We start from the raw sequence: 17,669 nt of genomic DNA, 5'->3' as shown, positions 1-17,669 counted from the left end.
ACCCGAGACACCTGACGCACGCCAGGTCCTCTCCCGGACCGCCCAGCCCATCCTCGGGGGCGGGGCCGTGGCGCAGCTAGCCTACTATCGCTGGCGAAGCCCACGAACTCTCTTCCTCATTGGCGAACCGCACGGTGACGTCACGCTCTCCGGACCCGCAAAGGAAGAGGGCGCCATGATTGGTTGGCGCTGGGGCGGCGGGCGGTGGAGGACCCTGGCGAGTCCGGGTTTCCCGCGGGTGCTGGACTTTCCCCTTCCATGTTCCCAGGCCGTGGGGGACTGCAGAGGGCGGGGAGTTGGCTCGGCGGAGACCTGGATTTGGTTCTAAGAGCCTCGGGGTTGAGAGGGGGTGACCGGAAGTGATCGTGGGACTGACCGGAAGCGAGGCCTGGAGGGGAAAGAGAGCGGGTCCCCAGAGGGAGGGGGGCTTCCCGCAGAAGGGGATAGGTGGGAAAGGTGCGGAAGCGGCGTGGGAGCGCCGGGTGGGCAGCGGGTCGCTGCTGCTGGTCTGTTTGGAAGGCAGCGAGTGACCCCCACGAGCTCAAGGGGAGAGCCCAAGGATTGAGAGTACGGGAGTCCAGGGCTGCCTGGGGGAATCTGGAATAGTTAAGCCAAGGGCCCCGCGCGCGGCTTCAGAGAGCTGGGTGGGAGGGATTTTGGAAGTCGAGGCAGGAGCTAGGAGCCGAGGGTACGGCAGATTAGTTGTGCAGGCAGTGCGGTTCAGGTTTGGGGTTGGCCAGTGGGAACTGCGTGGGAGATCTTGGTTTGGAGTCTTCGACAGTCTTGGCCCCATTGGGTAGAATCACACTACTTGCCTTTGTACAAGAAACGGTGTCTCCTGGGGCAAGGAAGGAGCCAGCATGGCCTGGGCTCTGAAGCTGCCTCTGGCCGATGAAGTGATTGAATCTGGGCTGGTGCAGGACTTTGATGCTAGTCTGTCCGGGATCGGCCAGGAACTGGGTGCTGGTGCCTATAGCATGAGGTGAGTGAGATTTTTCCCAGACCCTGCACCTTCTAAATAACAAAAGCAGGAAAGAGAATGGCGGGGCGGGAGGGAGGGTGGGGGGGGGCGATGAGGAGTGGTATTTAGTTTAAAAAGCTGTCTGCGGTTAGGGAACATTGACTTGTTTCTTTGTAGCTTTGAATAGTGACTATTGTGGAAGAAATGGAACAAGAGATTGTAGGCAGTGTCAAGTCTGTGCAGGATCAGTAGAAGAAGCAAGAATGGCCCTTGGTTAGCAAAACAGATGCATGTTGAGAGGCTGGTTGTTGTGCCAATGTGGGAGACTTGGAGACCAATGGGGTGGGGGTGGGGTGTGTGTGTGTGTGTGTGTATGTATGTGTATATGTGTATATGTGTATATGCGGGTAGGTTGGACTAAAGTCTGTGAAGGGGCCACACTGAGCATATTAGGGATGTCTAGGAGTTGGGAGCTGGGGCTTAATGATGAATATAGTTGATTGCTTATTGGAAGGAAATGTGAGACCTTGGTGAAAAAGTCCACACATCTGTGCTTTAGCCAGCCGTTAAGGATTAATTGTGGGATGTCTGCCTTTTGAAACATAAACTACTAAAAGAAAAAGTTATCAGGGAACTTTTAGATATACTTAGAGACTTTAGTGTATCAAGTCAAATGTTGATAATAAAAATCTCCTATGAAAGTAGCATAACTTCCCATGTAGTTTATTTACATGCATTAGCTACTTTATTCCCCCAGTATAGTTTGTTTCATTTATGAGATGCACAAGAATCATAGCTGGAAATGTTGAAACATCTGCACCTTAGGGTTACATGGAATATAATTGGGTTTCCAAATGCATTATAAGGCTCAGTCTAAGTAAGTGAGGCAAAAGAGACTTTAGAACGTCAGTTTGAATTTATGAGTTTATAGGGGAAGTATGGGGTTTTTTTGTTGTTTTTTTTAAGATTTATTTTATTTTATTTATTTGACAGAGAGAGAGATCACAAGTAGGCAGAGAGGCAGGCAGAGAGAGAGGAGGAAGCAGGCTCCCTGCGGAGCAGAGAGCCCGATGCGGGGCTCGATCCCAGGACCCTGAGATCATGACCTGAGCTGAAGGCAGTGGCTTAATCCACTGAGCCACCCAGGCGCCCCGGGGAAGTATGTTTTTTAATGGGGAAAGTAGACAAATTTTGTATTCTGTTACTGAGATCCTTTGAGAGTTATGTAATGTAAAATTCTTGTCTTTTTCCCTGCTAAACCAAAATGGATTTTCTTCAGTGAAGTAAAATAATGAGCTAGAACTTAATACTTCATCTTTAGGAATCTTTGCTTACAGTTAGAATAATAAAGGCTATCCTTGTATACACATTTTAGTGATTTTTCTGGGAAATTTAAGCGCTACCAGCAATATTCGTAGTGTTGGGAATTTTCACTCTAGTTGCCTGTCCTTGTTTACATAAGGCTGCCCTTAAAAATAGAGATTATCTTGGTCTGAAAGTAAATGTCCCAACCCTGAGCTTGCACAGCAGTAGCTGACATAATATTTGACAATTCTTGCTGTTCATGTAAAGATTAACACAGCAAAAAGTTTTCTCTGGATTATCAGAGGATGAAGATAGTTAAATATAACTGTACTTGTAAAAATAGTTGACATGTCAACAAACTTTCTGTGCATCTGTTAGGTGCCTTCTGTACCAGGCAACTTTGCATTTAAAAATGCTTTCCTATGTCATACCCTCAGTGGTCTTCACTGGTATTAGCACAGTGGTTAGTGTATTTACACATTTATAATTTTTTTCCAACATCAGTTGTACAAGAGTTTTCAGACATCACTTTGTCTTTTCTCTAGAGCACAGTGTGCCAAGATTTGAAGTATTTTTCTTTGTTTTCATCTTACTCTTTTATGCGTTTTGCTCTTTTCACTCTTCTCTTGACTCTGATACGTATTTAATCATTTGTGTTAACTTGCATTAATTAGATATCAGTTCTCAAACTTTAGTATTCATGAGAGTCATCCAGAGTATCTCTTAAAAATAGTTTCCAGGGTGGAAACTATTGGGTGGCCCCGTGGGTTAAAGCCTTTGCCTTCTGCTCAGGTCATGGTCTCCGGGTCGTGGGATCGAGCCCCACATTGGGTTCTCTGCTCAGCAGGGAGCCTGCTTCCCCTCTCTTTCTGCCTGCCTCTCTGCCTACCTGTGATCTCTGTCTGTCAAATGAATAAATAAAATCTTAAAAAAAAAAAAAAAAAAACATAGTTTCCAGGGACATCTGGTTGGCCCAGTGGGTTAAGCGTCTGCCTTTGGCTCAGTTTGTGATACTAGGGTCCTGGGATGGAGTCCCACATCAGGTTCTCTGCTTTGCCAGGAGCCTGCTTTTCCCTCTGCCTTTGCCTCTCTCTCTATCTCTGTCTCTCACGAATAAATAAATAAAATCTTAAAAAAAAAAAAAAGTTCCCAGGGCCTCATCTTTAGTGATTTTCTGGGGCACAGGCCAGAAATCAGATTTTCAAAACAAGTTCTTAGATTTTGGTGCAGGTAGTCCAAGGACCACATCTCAAGAAACACTGACTGGAGGCATTTTCATACACAGAGGCGATGATTCTTTACTCTTTGTGTTTCTCCCTTTAATTAAACCTTGTAATCAATTTTCCTACACCTTTTTAGGGAAAAGGTGCTCTTTGACAAGCTATTTTTGTAAAATACATTCCCTGATGTATTCTTTTTACCCTAATTTGTGTTTTTTGTTGCATCTTAAAATGGTTTCACTTCAAATCTGTTGATTTATATTTTTACAAAGAATCATCTTAACTAGATTTCTGTTTTGGACTCTTGATCTGCCATTGTATTCAGTAATGTTATTTTTCTAAGTGGTTCTTTAATATTCTTACTTTTCTCCTTACATTTTTTTTTTAATATTTATTTGACAGAGAGAAATCACAACTAGGCAGAGAGGCAGGCAGAGAGAGAGGAGGAAGCAGGCTCTCAGCGGAGCAGAGAGCCCCATGTGGGGCTCGATCCCAGGACCCTGGGATCATGACCTGAGCCAAAGGCAGAGGCTTTAACCCACTGAGCCACCCAGGCGCCCCTCTCCTTACATTTTAATTCATGGAACAAGTTTTATACTTGAAATAAAGGAAATTCCCTGAAAACATGCTAATGGAAAGGAGCCAGTCAAAAAAGACCACACAACATACGATTCCACTTTTATGAAATGTCCAGAATAGGCAAACCTATAGAGACAGAAAGTAGAACAGTGGTTGACTAGAGCCTGGAGAAAGAGGTAATGGGAAGTGACTGCTAATGGTACTGGGTTTTTTTTTGTGGGGCGGGAGTTCATAAAAATGTTCTAAAATAGTGGTGAGGGAACCTGGCTGACTCAGTCAGTAGAGCATGGGACTCTTTTTTTTTTAAAGATTTTATTTATTTATTTGACAGAGAGAGATCACAAGGAGACAGAGAGGCAGGCAGAGAGAGAGAGAGGGAAGCAGGCTCCCTGCTGAGCAGAGAGCTCGATGCGGGACTCGATCCCAGGACCCTGAGATCATGACCTGAGCCGAAGGCAGCGGCTCAACCCACTGAGCCACCCAGGTGCCCCGAGCATGGGACTCTTGATCTTGGGTCATGAGTTTGAGTCCCGTATTGAGTGTAGCACCTGGGTGGCTCAGTGGGTTGGGCCACTGCCTTCGGCTCAGGTCGTGGTCTCGGGGTCCTGGGATCGAGCCCCGCATCGGGTTCTCCGCTCGGCGGGGAGCCTGCTTCCCCCTCTCTCTCTGCCTGACTCTGTCTACTTGTGCGCTCTCTCTCTCTCTCTGTGTCAAATAAATAAATAAAACCTTTAAAAAAAATGCATACATATATACATACATAAAATCAGTTGTCATAGTTGCACAATTCTGACTACACTAAAGTGAACTATAAACTTTAGATAGGTGAATTGTATAGTATATGAATTGTATCAAAATAGAGCTGGTTTTTTTTTTAAGATTTTATTTATTTATTTGACAGAGAGATCACAAGTAGGCGGAGAGGCAGGCAAAGAGAGAGAGGGGAGCAGGCTCCCTGCTGAGAAGAGCCTGAAGCTGGGCTGGATCCCAGGACCCTGAGATCATGACCTAGGCCAAAGGCAGAGGTCTAACCCACTGAGCCACCCAGGCACCCCAAAATGAGCTGTTATTGAAGACGGGCTCTCTCTTGCACTCTGTCTCACATAAAATCTTTTTTTAAAAAGTAAAGAGAATTAAATTTTGTAGTTTGTTTATTTATTTATGTTGGGCAGCAGAGCAAGGTTTATTGAGAGTACAAAGCTCCTGAAGAAGGAGGGGACCCAAGAGGTTTGCCTAGATTTTGTAGTTCAAAAAGAATTCTCCATCTTTCATTTTTTTAAAGTTGAGGTGGAATTCACATCATAAAAGTTAACCATTTTCAAGTGAACAATTCAGTGTTACTAGTATATCCACAATGTTGTGCGACTACCACCTCATCAATCCAAAAGAAATCCGAAAGTTACTCCCCATTTCCCCCTCCCCTTTCTCCCTGGAATCTGTAAGGATTTACCTATTCTGGATATTTCATGTAAATAGAGTCATATAATGTGTGACCTTTTGTGTTTGGTTTCTTTCACTTAGCATGATGTTTTCAGGGTCCATTCAGGTTGTAGCATGTGTTAGGACTTCTGTATTTCATTCCTTTTTATGTCTGAATAATCCGTCATATGTATATATCACAGCTTGTTTATCTCTTCACCCATTGGTAGATGTAGGGGTGGTTTCCACCTTTTGACTGTTAAGAATAATGCTAATTACTCTGCTTATAAAGGAGATGACCATGAAATGTTTATAAGCATTTATTTACAAATTTCCATGTAGATTTCTTTTAATTGAGGTATAATTGATATATAACATTGTATTAGTTTAAGGTGTAGAACATAATGATCAAATACTTGTATAAATATTTGTAGAACAAAATGATCAAATAAATATTTGTAGAACAAAATGATCAAATATTTGTATAAATCAAAGTGATCAGAACAATAAGTCTAGTTAACATCTTTCATCATACATAGTTAAAAAAATTGTTTTCTTGTGATGACAACTTTTAAGATCTACTCTCTTAGCAACTTTCAAAGATGCAACACAGTATTATTGACTGTAATCACCATGCTCTACTAGACATGTTTTCATTTCTCTTGGATGTATTTCTAGGCCTGGAATTGCTGGGTCATATGGTAATTCTATGCTTAACTCCTTTTTTTTTTTTTTTTTTTTTTTTTTTTTTTTTTTCATTTGAAGACTTTTAGAGCAGTTTTAAGCTCACAGAAATACTGAGAGGAAGATAACAGAGATTTGCCATATACCCCTTGCCTCCATACATGTATACTCTCCCCTTTTACCAACAGCCTTTACCAGAGTAGTCCACACTCTGTACCTATATTGATGAACCTACGTTGATGTATCATAATCACCCAGAGCCCCTAGCTTAACCTTAGAGTTCACTCTTGGTGGTGTGTGGTGTACATTCTGTGGTTTTGGAAAAATGTATAATGACATGTATCCATCATTAGAGTACCATACAGAGTATTTTCACTGCCTTAAAAATCTTCTGTGTTCTGCCTATTCATTCCCCCACCCCCACCCAACCCTGACAATCACTGATTTTTTTAGTGTTTCCATTTTTGCCTTTATAGAATGTCATATAATTGGAATCATGCAATATGTAGCCTTTTCAGATTAGCTTCTTTCACTTAAAAATATGCATTTAACATGCCTCCATGTCTTTTTATGGCTTGATAGCTTACTTCTTTTTTAAGTGCTCAATAGTGTAGTCCGGATGTATCACAGTTTATTCATTCATCTACTGAAGGATATCTTGTTTCTGTTCAAGTTTTGGCAGTTATAAGTAAAACTGTTATAAAACATCCATGTGCAGGGTTTTGTGTGGAGATAGTTTCCGGCTCCTTTGGGTAAGTAATAGCAAGGAATGCAATTCTAGATCATACACTAAGAGTAGGTTTAGGTTTTTTGTGTTTGTTTTTTTCCTGGTATTTCCCCAGCTTTATTTTTTTAAAAATTATTATTTGTTTCATGGGTACAGGTCTGTGATTCATTAGTCTTACACAATACACAGTACTCAACACAACACATACCCTCCCGAGTGTCCATCACCTAGCCATCCTATTCCTCCCACCCGCCTCCACTCCAGAGTATGTTTAGTTTTTGTAAGAACGTGCCAAACTGTCCTCCAAAGTGGCTGTACCATTTTGCATTCCCCCGGAAATTAGTGAGAGCTCCCTTTGCTTCACATCCTTGTCAGTATTTGGTGTTGTCAGCGTTCCAGATTTTGGCCATTCTAATAGGTGTGTAGTATATACTAAAGAACTGTGAAGTTCAAGAACTGTCAAGCTGTTCCAGTTTATGTTCCACCAGCAATGTACGAGTGGTCCTCTTTCTCTACACTCGTGTCAGCACTTATTTCCTGTTTTCTTTCTGTTGTTGTTCTGATGAAATCCATCCTAGTGAGGGTGAAGTGTTACTGTGTTTTGCTATATTCCTTTGTGACCGTGAAGTTGAACATCTTTTCATGTGCTCGCTGGCCATTTGGATCTATATCTTCTTTGGAGACGTGTCTATTCAAGTCTTTCTTTGTTTGGGTTTTTGTTTGTTTGTTTTTTAAGATTTATTTATTTTTAGAGAGCAAGAGAGCAAGAGAGGACATGCATGAGAGCGAGCACGTGGCGGGAGGAGCAGAGAGATAGAATCTTCAAGCAGACTCCTAGATGAGTGTGCAGCCTGTAGTGGGGCTTGATCCCACCACGCATGAGATCATGACCTGAGCCAAAACCAAGAGTTAGCCACTCAACTGACTGAGCCACCCAGGTTGCCCCCGCTTATTTTTTTGAATATTTTATTTTTAAATAATCTCTACACCCGGGGCGCCTGAGTGGCTCAGTGGGTTAAAGCCTCTGCCTTCGGCTCAGGTCGTGATCCCAGCGTCCTGGGATCGAGCCCCACATCGGGCTCCCTGCTCAGCGGGGAGCCTGCTTCCCTCCTTCTCTCTCTGCCTGCCTCTCTGACTACTTGTGATCTCTGTCTGTCAAATAAATAAATAAAATCACCTATTTAAAAAAAAAAAATAATAATCTCTACACCCAACATGGGGCTCAAAGTCACCACTCTGAGATCAAGAGTTGCATGTCCTACCAACTGAGCCAGCCAGGTACTCCATCAGCATACGGTCTCCAACTTACGTTGGTTCACCTTACGATTTTTTGACTTTGCAGTGGTGCAAAGGTGATACGCATTCAGTAGAAACTGTACTTCTGATTTTGAATTTTGAACTTTTACTGGGCTAGGGAAATGCAATACAGTAATTTCTCATGATGCTAGGCAGTGGCAGTGAGCCACAGCTCCCAATCAGCCAGGCGATCATGAGGGTAAACAAATAATACACTTATAAATATTCTGTATGCATACAACCATTTAATTTTTTACTTTCAGTACAGTATTCGATAAGTCACATGATTTTCAACACTTTATTATAAAATAGGCTTTGTGTAAGATGATTTTACCCAACTGTCTGCTAATGTAATTGTTCTGAGTACACTTAAGGTAGTAAGCTAGGCCAAGCTATGTTGTTGGTAGGTTAGATGTATTAAATACATATTTGACTGACAATATTTTCAACTTAGGATGGGTTTATTGGTTCATAACCCCATTGTAAGTCAAGGAAGATCTGTATGTGTCTTTCATATCATTGGTTAAATTTACTCATGTGTATTTTATTCTTTTCGATGCTATTATACATGGAATTGTTCTCTTAATTTCCTTTTTGGATTGTTTATTGCTGGTCTCTAGAAACAGCTGATTGTGTGTGTGTGTGTGTGTGTTGATCTTATATCCTGCAACTTTGCTGAATTCACTTATTAGCTCAAATAGTAGTTTTCTGGATCCTAGGGATTTTCTATATGGATTTTCTATATAGTCATGTATAGTTCACTTTTTCTTTTCCTATTTGTATGCCTTTATTTTTTTAATTTTTATTTTTCTTACATAATTGTTCTTGCAAGGACTTCCAGTACCATGCTGAATAGCAGTGGTGAATTATTCCTGGTTTATAAGGAAAGCTTTCAGTCTTTCACCATTGAGCTATGAATTTTTCATAAATGGCCTTTTATTTTTTTTTTATTTTTATTTTTATTTTTTTTTATTTATTTTATTTTTATTTTTTATTTTTATTTTTTTAAAGGTTTTATTTATTTATTTGATAGACAGAGATGACAAGTAGGCAGAGAGGCAGGCAGAGAGAGAGGGGGAAGCAGGCTCCCTGCTGCACAGAGAGCCCGATGCTGGGCTGGATCCCCGGATCCTGGGATCATGACCTGAGCTGAAGGCAGAGGCTTTAACCCACTGAGCCACCCAGGTGCTCCATAAATGGTCTTTTAATATTAAGGAAATTTCTTTTTATTCCTAGTCAGCTCCGTCTGTGTGTGCGTGCGAGCGTGCGTGCACGTGTGTATGTGTGTGTTTTATTGTGGTAAAATACAAGTAAAATTTACCATTTTAGCTCTCTTCAAGTGCACAGTCAGTTCAGTGGCATTAAATACATTCACACTGTTGTGCAGTTATTACCAGCATCCATCTCCAGACTTTTTTCATCACCCCAAACTGAAACTCTCTACTCATTAATCACTAACTTGCCGAGTCCCTGGCACCACCATTCCTCTTTCTGTCTCTATGAATTTGACACTCTAGGAATCTTATATAGTAGAATCCTACAAATTTGTTCTTATGTGCCTACCTTATTTCACTTAGCATAATGTCATGAAGGTTTTGCCTGGTGTTTTTATCATGAAGGTTTGTTAAATTTTTTTTTTTAATTTATGTATTTGATAGAGATCACAAGTAGTTAGAGAGGCAGTCAGAGAGGAGGAAGCAGGCTCCCCACTGAGCAGAGAACCCGATGTGGGACTTGATCCCTGGACCCTGGGATCAATGACCTGAGCCAAAAGCAGAGGCTTTAACCTACTGAGCCACCCAGGTGCCCCTGTTTGTTAAATTTTGTGCAGTGCCTTTTCTGTGTCTGTTGAGATGATCATGTGCTATATTACATTGATCTCCTTATGTTGAACCATCTTGTATTTCTGGGAAAAATCCTACTTAATTAATGGTGTATAATCATTTTTTTTTTAAAGATTCTATTTATTTATTTGACAGATAGAGATCACAAGTAGGCAGAGAGGCAGACAGAGAGAGAGGAGGAAGCAGGCTCCCCGCCAAGCAGAGAGCCCGATTCGGGGCTCGATCCCAGGACCCTGGGATCATGACCTGAGCGAAAGGCAGAGGCTTTAACCCACTGAGCCACCCAGGCGCCCCTGTATAATCATTTTAATGTGCTATTAGATTCAGTTTGATAGTATTTTGTTGAGGATTTTAGTCTTTATTCAGGGATATTGGTCTGTAGTGGTTTTTGCCCCGTGCTGTTTTTGTCTGGCTTTGGTGTTGGGATAATGCTGGCCTTGTAGAATGTTAGAGAGTGTTTTCTTTTCTTGGAAGAGTTTGAGCAAGATTGGTGTTCATTCCTTTTTTTTTTTTTTTTTTAAGATTGGTGTTAATTCTTTAAGTGTTTTGTAGAATTCACCAATGAAGGCATCTGCTTCTAGACTTTTATTTGTTGAGAGGATTTTGATTACTGATTCAATCTCGTTATAGGTCTGTTGAGATTTGTTATTTCCTCAGTCAGTTGGGTGTTTTGTTTCTAGGAGAAGTTTTTGTATCTAAATTATCTTATTTTTTGGTGTAAAATTGTGCATAGTGTTCTCTTACAATCCTTTCCTTTCTGTAAAGTTGGTGGTAATAGCCCACTTTCATTTCTGATTTGTTTGTCTTCTCCCTTTTTTTCCTGGGCAGTCTAGCTGAATGTTGTCAATTTTGTTGATTTTTTTGAAGAACTGGCTTTTGGGGTGCCTGGGTGGCTTAGGTCATGATCCCAGGTCCTGAGATGGAGCCCTGCATTGGGCTCCCTGCTCAGCAGGAGGCCTGCTTCTCCCTCTCCCACTCCTCCTGCTTGTATTCCCTCTCTTGCTCTCTCTCTCTCTCTCCCCCGAATAAATAAATAAAATCTTAAAAAAAAAAAAGAAAGAACTGGCTTTTGGTTTTGTGGATTCACTACTTTTTTTTTTTTTTTTAATTTTCTACTTCATTTTCCCCTCAACATCTTTGTTTTCTTCTGCTGGTTTTGAATTTAGTTTGTTTGTCTGTTTGTTTGTTTTTCTTTAAAATGTAAAGTTATATTATTTGATTTGAAGTCTTTCTTCCTTTTTATGTAGGCATTTGCAGCTAGATTTCCCCAAGTACTGGTTTCACTGTGTCCTATAAGTTTTGGTATATTGTGTTTTCATTTGTCTCAGTATTTTCTCTCTCTCTCTCTTTTTTTTTTTTTTTTTGAGATTTTATTTATTTATTTGACAGACAGTGAGAGAGGGAATACATGCAGGGGGAGTGGGAGAGGGAAGCAGAGAGAGAAGCAGGCTTCCCACTGAGCAGGGAGCCCAATGGGGACCCTGGGATCATTACCTGAGCTGAAGGCAGACACTTAATGGCTGAGCCACTCAGGCACTCCAACTCAGTATTTTCTAATTTCCCTACTGATTTTTTTCTTTTGACTCTGGTTGTTTGGGAGTGTGTTGCTTAATTTCCCCATATTTACAAATTTTATGGTTTTCCTTTTCCTTTCATGGATTCCTAGTTTCATTCCATTGTGTTCAGAGAAAATTGGTATGATTTTGATTTTTTAAAAGTTACTGAGAATTGGTTTATGGCCAAACACGTGGTCTACCCTGGAGAATGATTTATGTGTTTGAGGAGAATATATATTTTCCTGTTGTTGGTTGAAGTGTTCTGTATATGTCTTTTAGGTATGGTTGATTTATAATTGTTCTGTTCAAGTTGTTCAAGTCCTCTGTTACTGATCTTCTGTCTAGATGTCCTATTATTTAAAGTGAGAGTATTGAAGTCTCTAACCATTGTGGTAGAAATGTCTGTTTTTACTTCCAGTTATTTCAGTGTTTACTTATATTTGGGGATGTCTGTTATTTGGTGTGTACATATTTATATTTTCTTTTTTTAAGATTGTATTTATTTATTTGGCAGAGAGAGGGAGAGCCCATGGGCGCACAAGCAGGCAGAATGACAGGCAGAAGCCGGCTTCCAGCTTAGCAGGGAGCCCTATGTGGGGCTTGATCCCAGGACCCTGGGATCATGACCTGAGTCAAAGGAAGACACTTTACCGACTGTGCCACCCAGGCATCCCTATAATTATATTTTCTTAATAAATTATCTTTTAAATCAATATAAAATTTCTTCTTTGTCTCTTGTAACAACTTTTGACTTAAGTTCTGGCTTGTTTGATACTTGGTTAGTCACTGCAGGTCTCTTGCATGGTCTCCGCATGGAATATCTTCTTCCATTCTTTTACTTTTTAAAAAAAAAATTTTTTTTTTAAGATTTATTTATTTGACAGAGATCACAAGTAGGCAGAGAGGCAGGGAGAAAGAAAGAGGAGGAAGCAGGCTCCCTGCTGAGCAGAGAGCCCGATGCGGGACTCGATCCCAGGACCCTGAGCCAAAGGCAGAGGCTCAACCCACTGAGCCACCCAGGCGCCCCATTCTTTTACTTTTAGACTATTTGTGTATTGTATCCAGAGTGAGTCTTCTGTAAGCACCATATGGTTGGTCATTTAAAAAAAGAATCTTTTCTGTCAATCTGTGTCTTAATTGTTGAATTAATCCATTTGTACTTACAGTGATTACTGATAATGAAGGACTAATTTCTCCCATTGTGCTTTTTTTTTTTTTAAGATTTTATTTAGAGAGAGAAAGACAGACACTCAGAAGTGGGGGAGGAGCAGAGGGAGAGTGACAAGCAGACTCCGTGCTGAGCACAAAGACTGACACAGGGCTCAATCCCACAACACAGAGATCATGACCTGAGCTGAAATAAAGAGTTGGACACTCAACCAGCTAAGCCACCCAGGCACCCAGTGCTATTTGTTTTCTATAGGTCATATGTTTTTGTTGTTGTTCCTCAATTACTCTTCTTTTGTGTTTGATTTTTTTTTAAGATTTATTTATTTATTTATTTGACAGAGATCACAAGTAGGCAGAGAAGCAGGCAGAGAGAGAGGAGGAAGCAGGCTCTCTGCTGAGCGGAGAGCCCGATGTGGGGCTCCCAGGACCCTGGGATCATGACCTGAGCTGAAGGCAGAGGCTTTAACCCACTGAGCCACCCAGGCGCCCTGATTTTTTTCTGAAGTATCATTTTAAGTCCCTCTTTATTTCCTTTTTTTTTTTCTTTTTGTATATTTTTAAAGTTATTTTCTTATGGTTACTGTGGGGATTACAGTTAACATCCTAAGTATATAACAGTCTGATTTGGTACCAGCTAGACTTATTGTTGTGATCATTTTGCAATAGATAAAAATATGTATATATTGAATCATATTGTACACATGAAACTAATATACTCTGGTTTCTTTTCAGATTGTATAAAACTTTCACCTTTTACATCTCAATTTTAAAAAACAGCATACATTAACCCTGTTCCTATCCAATTCTGTTTCCACTTTTTATGTTGTTTTTGTCACCAGTTATGTCTTTATACATTGTGTACCTATTATCATAGGTTTATAATCATAGTTATATTCATTTGTACTTTTTTTTTTTTTTTTTTTAAGTGAGCTCTACACCCAACAGTGGGCTTAAACTTAAAACTCCAGGATCAAGAGTCATGTGCTCCACTGACTGAGCCAGTCAGGCACCCTTATGCATTTGTCTTTTAAATCATAAAGGAAACAAAAAGAGGAGTTATATACCAAAAATTCAGTATACTAGCCTTTATATTTACTATGTGACTTGTGTAATGATCTTTTTTTCTTCATATGACAGTGAGTTACCATCTAGTGTTCTTTCATTTCAGGCTGAGGGATTCCATTTAGCATTTCTTGTAGGGCAGGTTTGCTAGTAATGAACTCCCATAGCTTTTGTTGAAAATAGCATAATTTTTCCATCATTTTAAAATTCTTGGCTTTTAGTTTCAGTGCTTTACACATGTCATCCCACTGCCTTCTGGCTTCGATGGTTCTGATGAGATATTGACTGTTAATTTCATTGAGGTTCCCTCAAAGTATGATGAGTCACTTTCTACTGCTTCGAAAATTGTTTTCAGGTACCTTGAATATGATGCACATTGGTGTGGCTCTCTTTGAATTTATCCTTTTGAAGTTTGTTGAGCTCCTTGGATGTGTAGATTTATGCCTCTCATCAATTTGGAAAGTTTTTTTTTTTTTGGTTGTTGTTTGTTTTTAATAATTTTTTTTTTTTAGATTTTTTAGATTTTATTTATTTGACAGACAGAGATCTGTAGTAGAGATCCAAGTAGGTGGAGAGGCAGGCAGAGAGAGAGGAGGAGGAAGCAGGCTCCCTGCTGAGCAGAGAGCCCGATGTGGGGCTCCATCCCAGGACCATGACCTGAGCCGAAGGCAGAGGCTTTAACCCACTGAGCCACCCAGGCCCCTGTTGTTTGTTTTTAAATAGATTTTATTTATTAGAGAGAGAGCACAAGTGGGAGAGGGCAGAGGGAGAGAGAGAAGCCGATTCCCTTCCAAGCAGGGATCCTGACGTGGGGCTTGATTCCAGGACCCTGGGATCATGACCCGAGCTGAAGGCAGGTGGTTATCTGACTGAGCCACCCAGGCATCCCAATTTGGAAAGTTTTTAACCATTATTTCTTCAAAAATTTTCACCCTCTTCCTCTCCCTCTTCTCCTAGGACTCCCATAATATGTACGTTAATATGTACATAATATGTACTTGATGGTGTATCATAGGCCTCTTAGTTTCTATCATTTTTCTTCACTCATTTTTCTTTCTGCCCCTCAGTCTGAGTAATCTCGGTTTGCTGTTTTCAAGTTTGTGGATTCTTTCTTTTGCTGATCTGATGTGAATCCCTGTAGTGAATTTTTAATTCTAGCTACTGTACTTTTGGGTCCAGATTTTCTACTTGTTTCCTTTTTATAACTTTCATCTTTTATTGCTGTTCTTTAATTGTTCATACCTTGTTCTCCTGATCTTCTTTAGTTAAAATCCATGTTTCCATCAGCAATTTGAGCATATTTAAGGTCTTTGTATATTAAGTCTAGTATGTGGGCTTGCTCAAGGATAATTTCTCTTTTCTTATGAGTTGGCTATGCTTTCCTTTGTCTTTATATGTTTTGTAATTTTTTTGTTTAGAACTAGACATTTTGAGTATTGTAATATGATGACTCTGGAAATCATATTCTACTCCCTCCCTAGAGATTACTGTTGTTACTTGATTAAAGCTGAGGTCATTTGTTTGTTTAGTGACTTTCCCAAAGTATTTTTGCAAAGAGTATGTTCCTTGTTTTATGTATTCACTGATGTCTTTTCTGTTACTGTTATAGTCAGCCAGTGATTTGACAGAAATTTTCTTAAATGCCTGAATCTAATAAGAAAAGAAAAGAGGGGAAAAGAATATTTTGTTTCTTTAAATGCTCTTGTCTGACTCTGCTGAGGAAGCCACCTCAGGCATGGGGGTTGAAACAGTGGCCAGCCTCTGTGGCAGATCCGCTGCCTCTGCCTGCCATGGGACTGGGAGCTGGGGGCAGATAGATGGTATGCCTAATGCTGAAATACACTAAAATTTACCAGCTTCTTTCTTCATCAGACATAACCTTGGATGCTGCTGGTGTTTGACTAGATTCCAGATTTCCAAAACACTTGGTTCAAGCATTTCTTGCCACCTCAATAGTTACTTTTGGTGGAGGGACCGATTCCTGGAGCTTACTACTTTGCCATCTTTCATGACCTCTGTCCTTAATCTTTAGCAGTCTTTTACTTGGTCCAGTCCAGCTTCCAGCTTGTCACCCCCACAGCCTCTTCTCTACACAGAAACTTTTATAAGTGAATGTGTATTTTGTTCATAAAAAAGAGTAATTTCAGACTGGAAGATTTGCAAAAACACTACAAAGAATTTGTAAATACTCTTCACCAGCATTACTCAGATGTTAACATTTTGCTATATTTTATCTTTCTCCCTCCTTTTCTCCAACACCTATAATTTTTATTTATTTTTTTTTCTGAACTGTTTAAGGGGTACCTTGGTAGCTCAGTTGGTTAAGTGTCTGACTCTTGATCTCAGCTCAGATCTCGATCTCAGGGTTATGAGTTTGAGCCCCACATTGGGCTCCATGGGATCCTCCTTGACTGAAAAATAATAAACCATTTAAGTTGCAGATGCAGTGCCTCTTAACACCTAAATACTTAAGTGTGTATTTTTTTCTTTAAGATTTTATTTATTTGAGAGAGAGAAGGAGAGCATGTGCACGTGTGGGAGGAGGGCCAGAGAGAGAAGCGACTCCCCTGCTGAGTGGGGAGCCCGATGTGGGGTTCAGTTCAAGGACCCTGAGATCATGACCCGAGCTGAAGGCAGATGCTTAACCCACTGAGCCACCCAGGTGCCCCTTCTGTGTGTATTTTTTTTTTTTAAGATTTTATTTATTTATTTGACAGACAGATCACAAGTAGGCTGAGAGGCAGGCAGAGAGAGAGGAGGAAGCAGGCTCCCCACTGAGCAGAGAGCCTGATGTGGGGCTCCATCCCAGGACTCTGGGATCATGACCCGAGCCGAAGGCAGAGGCTTAACCCACTGAGCCACCCAGGTGCCCCTTGACTCTGGAATTTTTTTTTTAAACTTTATTTATTTATTTATTTGACACACGGGGGTGGGGGCTTGGGCAGGGAGAGCACGCACACAAGCGCATAAGCAGGAGAAGCAGTAGGCAGAGGGAGAGGGGGAAGTAGGCTCCCACTGAGCAGAGAGCCTGATGTGGGGCTCAGTCACAGGACCCTGGGATCATGACCTGAGCCGAAGCAAGACACTTAACTGATGGAGCCACCCATTTTATTTTTATGACATTAACAACTTGATGAAGACAGGCCAGTTATTTTGTAGAATAGCTCTCAGTTTGGGTTTGTTTGATGTTTGCACATGATAGATTCAGGTTACATACTTTGGATGGTACTGCTTAGGAAGGGATGCTGAGTTCTTCTCTGTGTGTCACATTAGGATGCACGTGCTGTTGACTGGTCCCTTACTGGCAGTAAGTTCTGACTGCTAAGTTAAGGTGACATGTACCAGTTTTCTCCATTATAAATTTATTATTTTGCCTTCTATAATCAGGAAGTATCTTGTGGGGATATATTCTGAGACTATGAAAATATCCTGTTACTTTCAAATTTCACCTACCAATTTTAGCATTTTTGGATGATTCTTGCCCTCATCAGTTTTCTTTATGATGGTTGCTAAATGATGATATTCTAATGTCTTTCCTTCTGCATTTATTGGTTGGCTTTCTGCTGTAGGAAGGAACTTTCCCTTTTTATGTATTTATGTTTAACAGTGTCACCTCGGATGGGGCGCCTGGGTGGCTCAGTGGTTTAAGCCGCTGCCTTCGGCTCAGGTCATGATCTCAGGGTCCTGGGATCGAGTCCCACGTCGGGCTCTCTGCACTGAAGGGAGCCTGCTTCCCTCTCACTCTCTCTGCCTGCCTCTCTGCCTACTTGTGATCTCTCTCTGTCAAAATTAATAAATAAAATCTTAAAAAAATAAAAAATAAAAAACAAACAAACAAAAAAACAT

The 17,669-nt window shown here is 40.8% G+C and overlaps 1 protein-coding gene across 4 annotated transcripts in view; it reads left to right on the top strand.

Annotated features, from left to right (window-relative positions):
* The window catches only part of TFCP2 (transcription factor CP2), a 59,003-nt gene continuing 41,334 nt past the window's right edge, over positions 1-17,669 (top strand). For 2 of the 4 annotated variants that reach the window (XM_046012917.1, XM_046012914.1), the window contains exon 1: positions 2-982. In XM_046012917.1, coding sequence (XP_045868873.1) covers positions 861-982 — 122 coding nt within the window. In that variant the 5' untranslated portion in view covers positions 2-860. Of the gene's footprint in view, positions 983-17,669 lie in introns of all 4 variants that reach the window. The other 2 variants (XM_046012915.1, XM_046012916.1) reach the window with 2 other exon arrangements.

The sequence above is a fragment of the Meles meles genome, chromosome 7 (assembly GCF_922984935.1).
Source record: "Meles meles chromosome 7, mMelMel3.1 paternal haplotype, whole genome shotgun sequence".
In the NCBI taxonomy this organism is placed as follows: domain Eukaryota; kingdom Metazoa; phylum Chordata; class Mammalia; order Carnivora; family Mustelidae; genus Meles; species Meles meles.
This window is presented reverse-complemented; position numbering and strand designations above follow the sequence as displayed.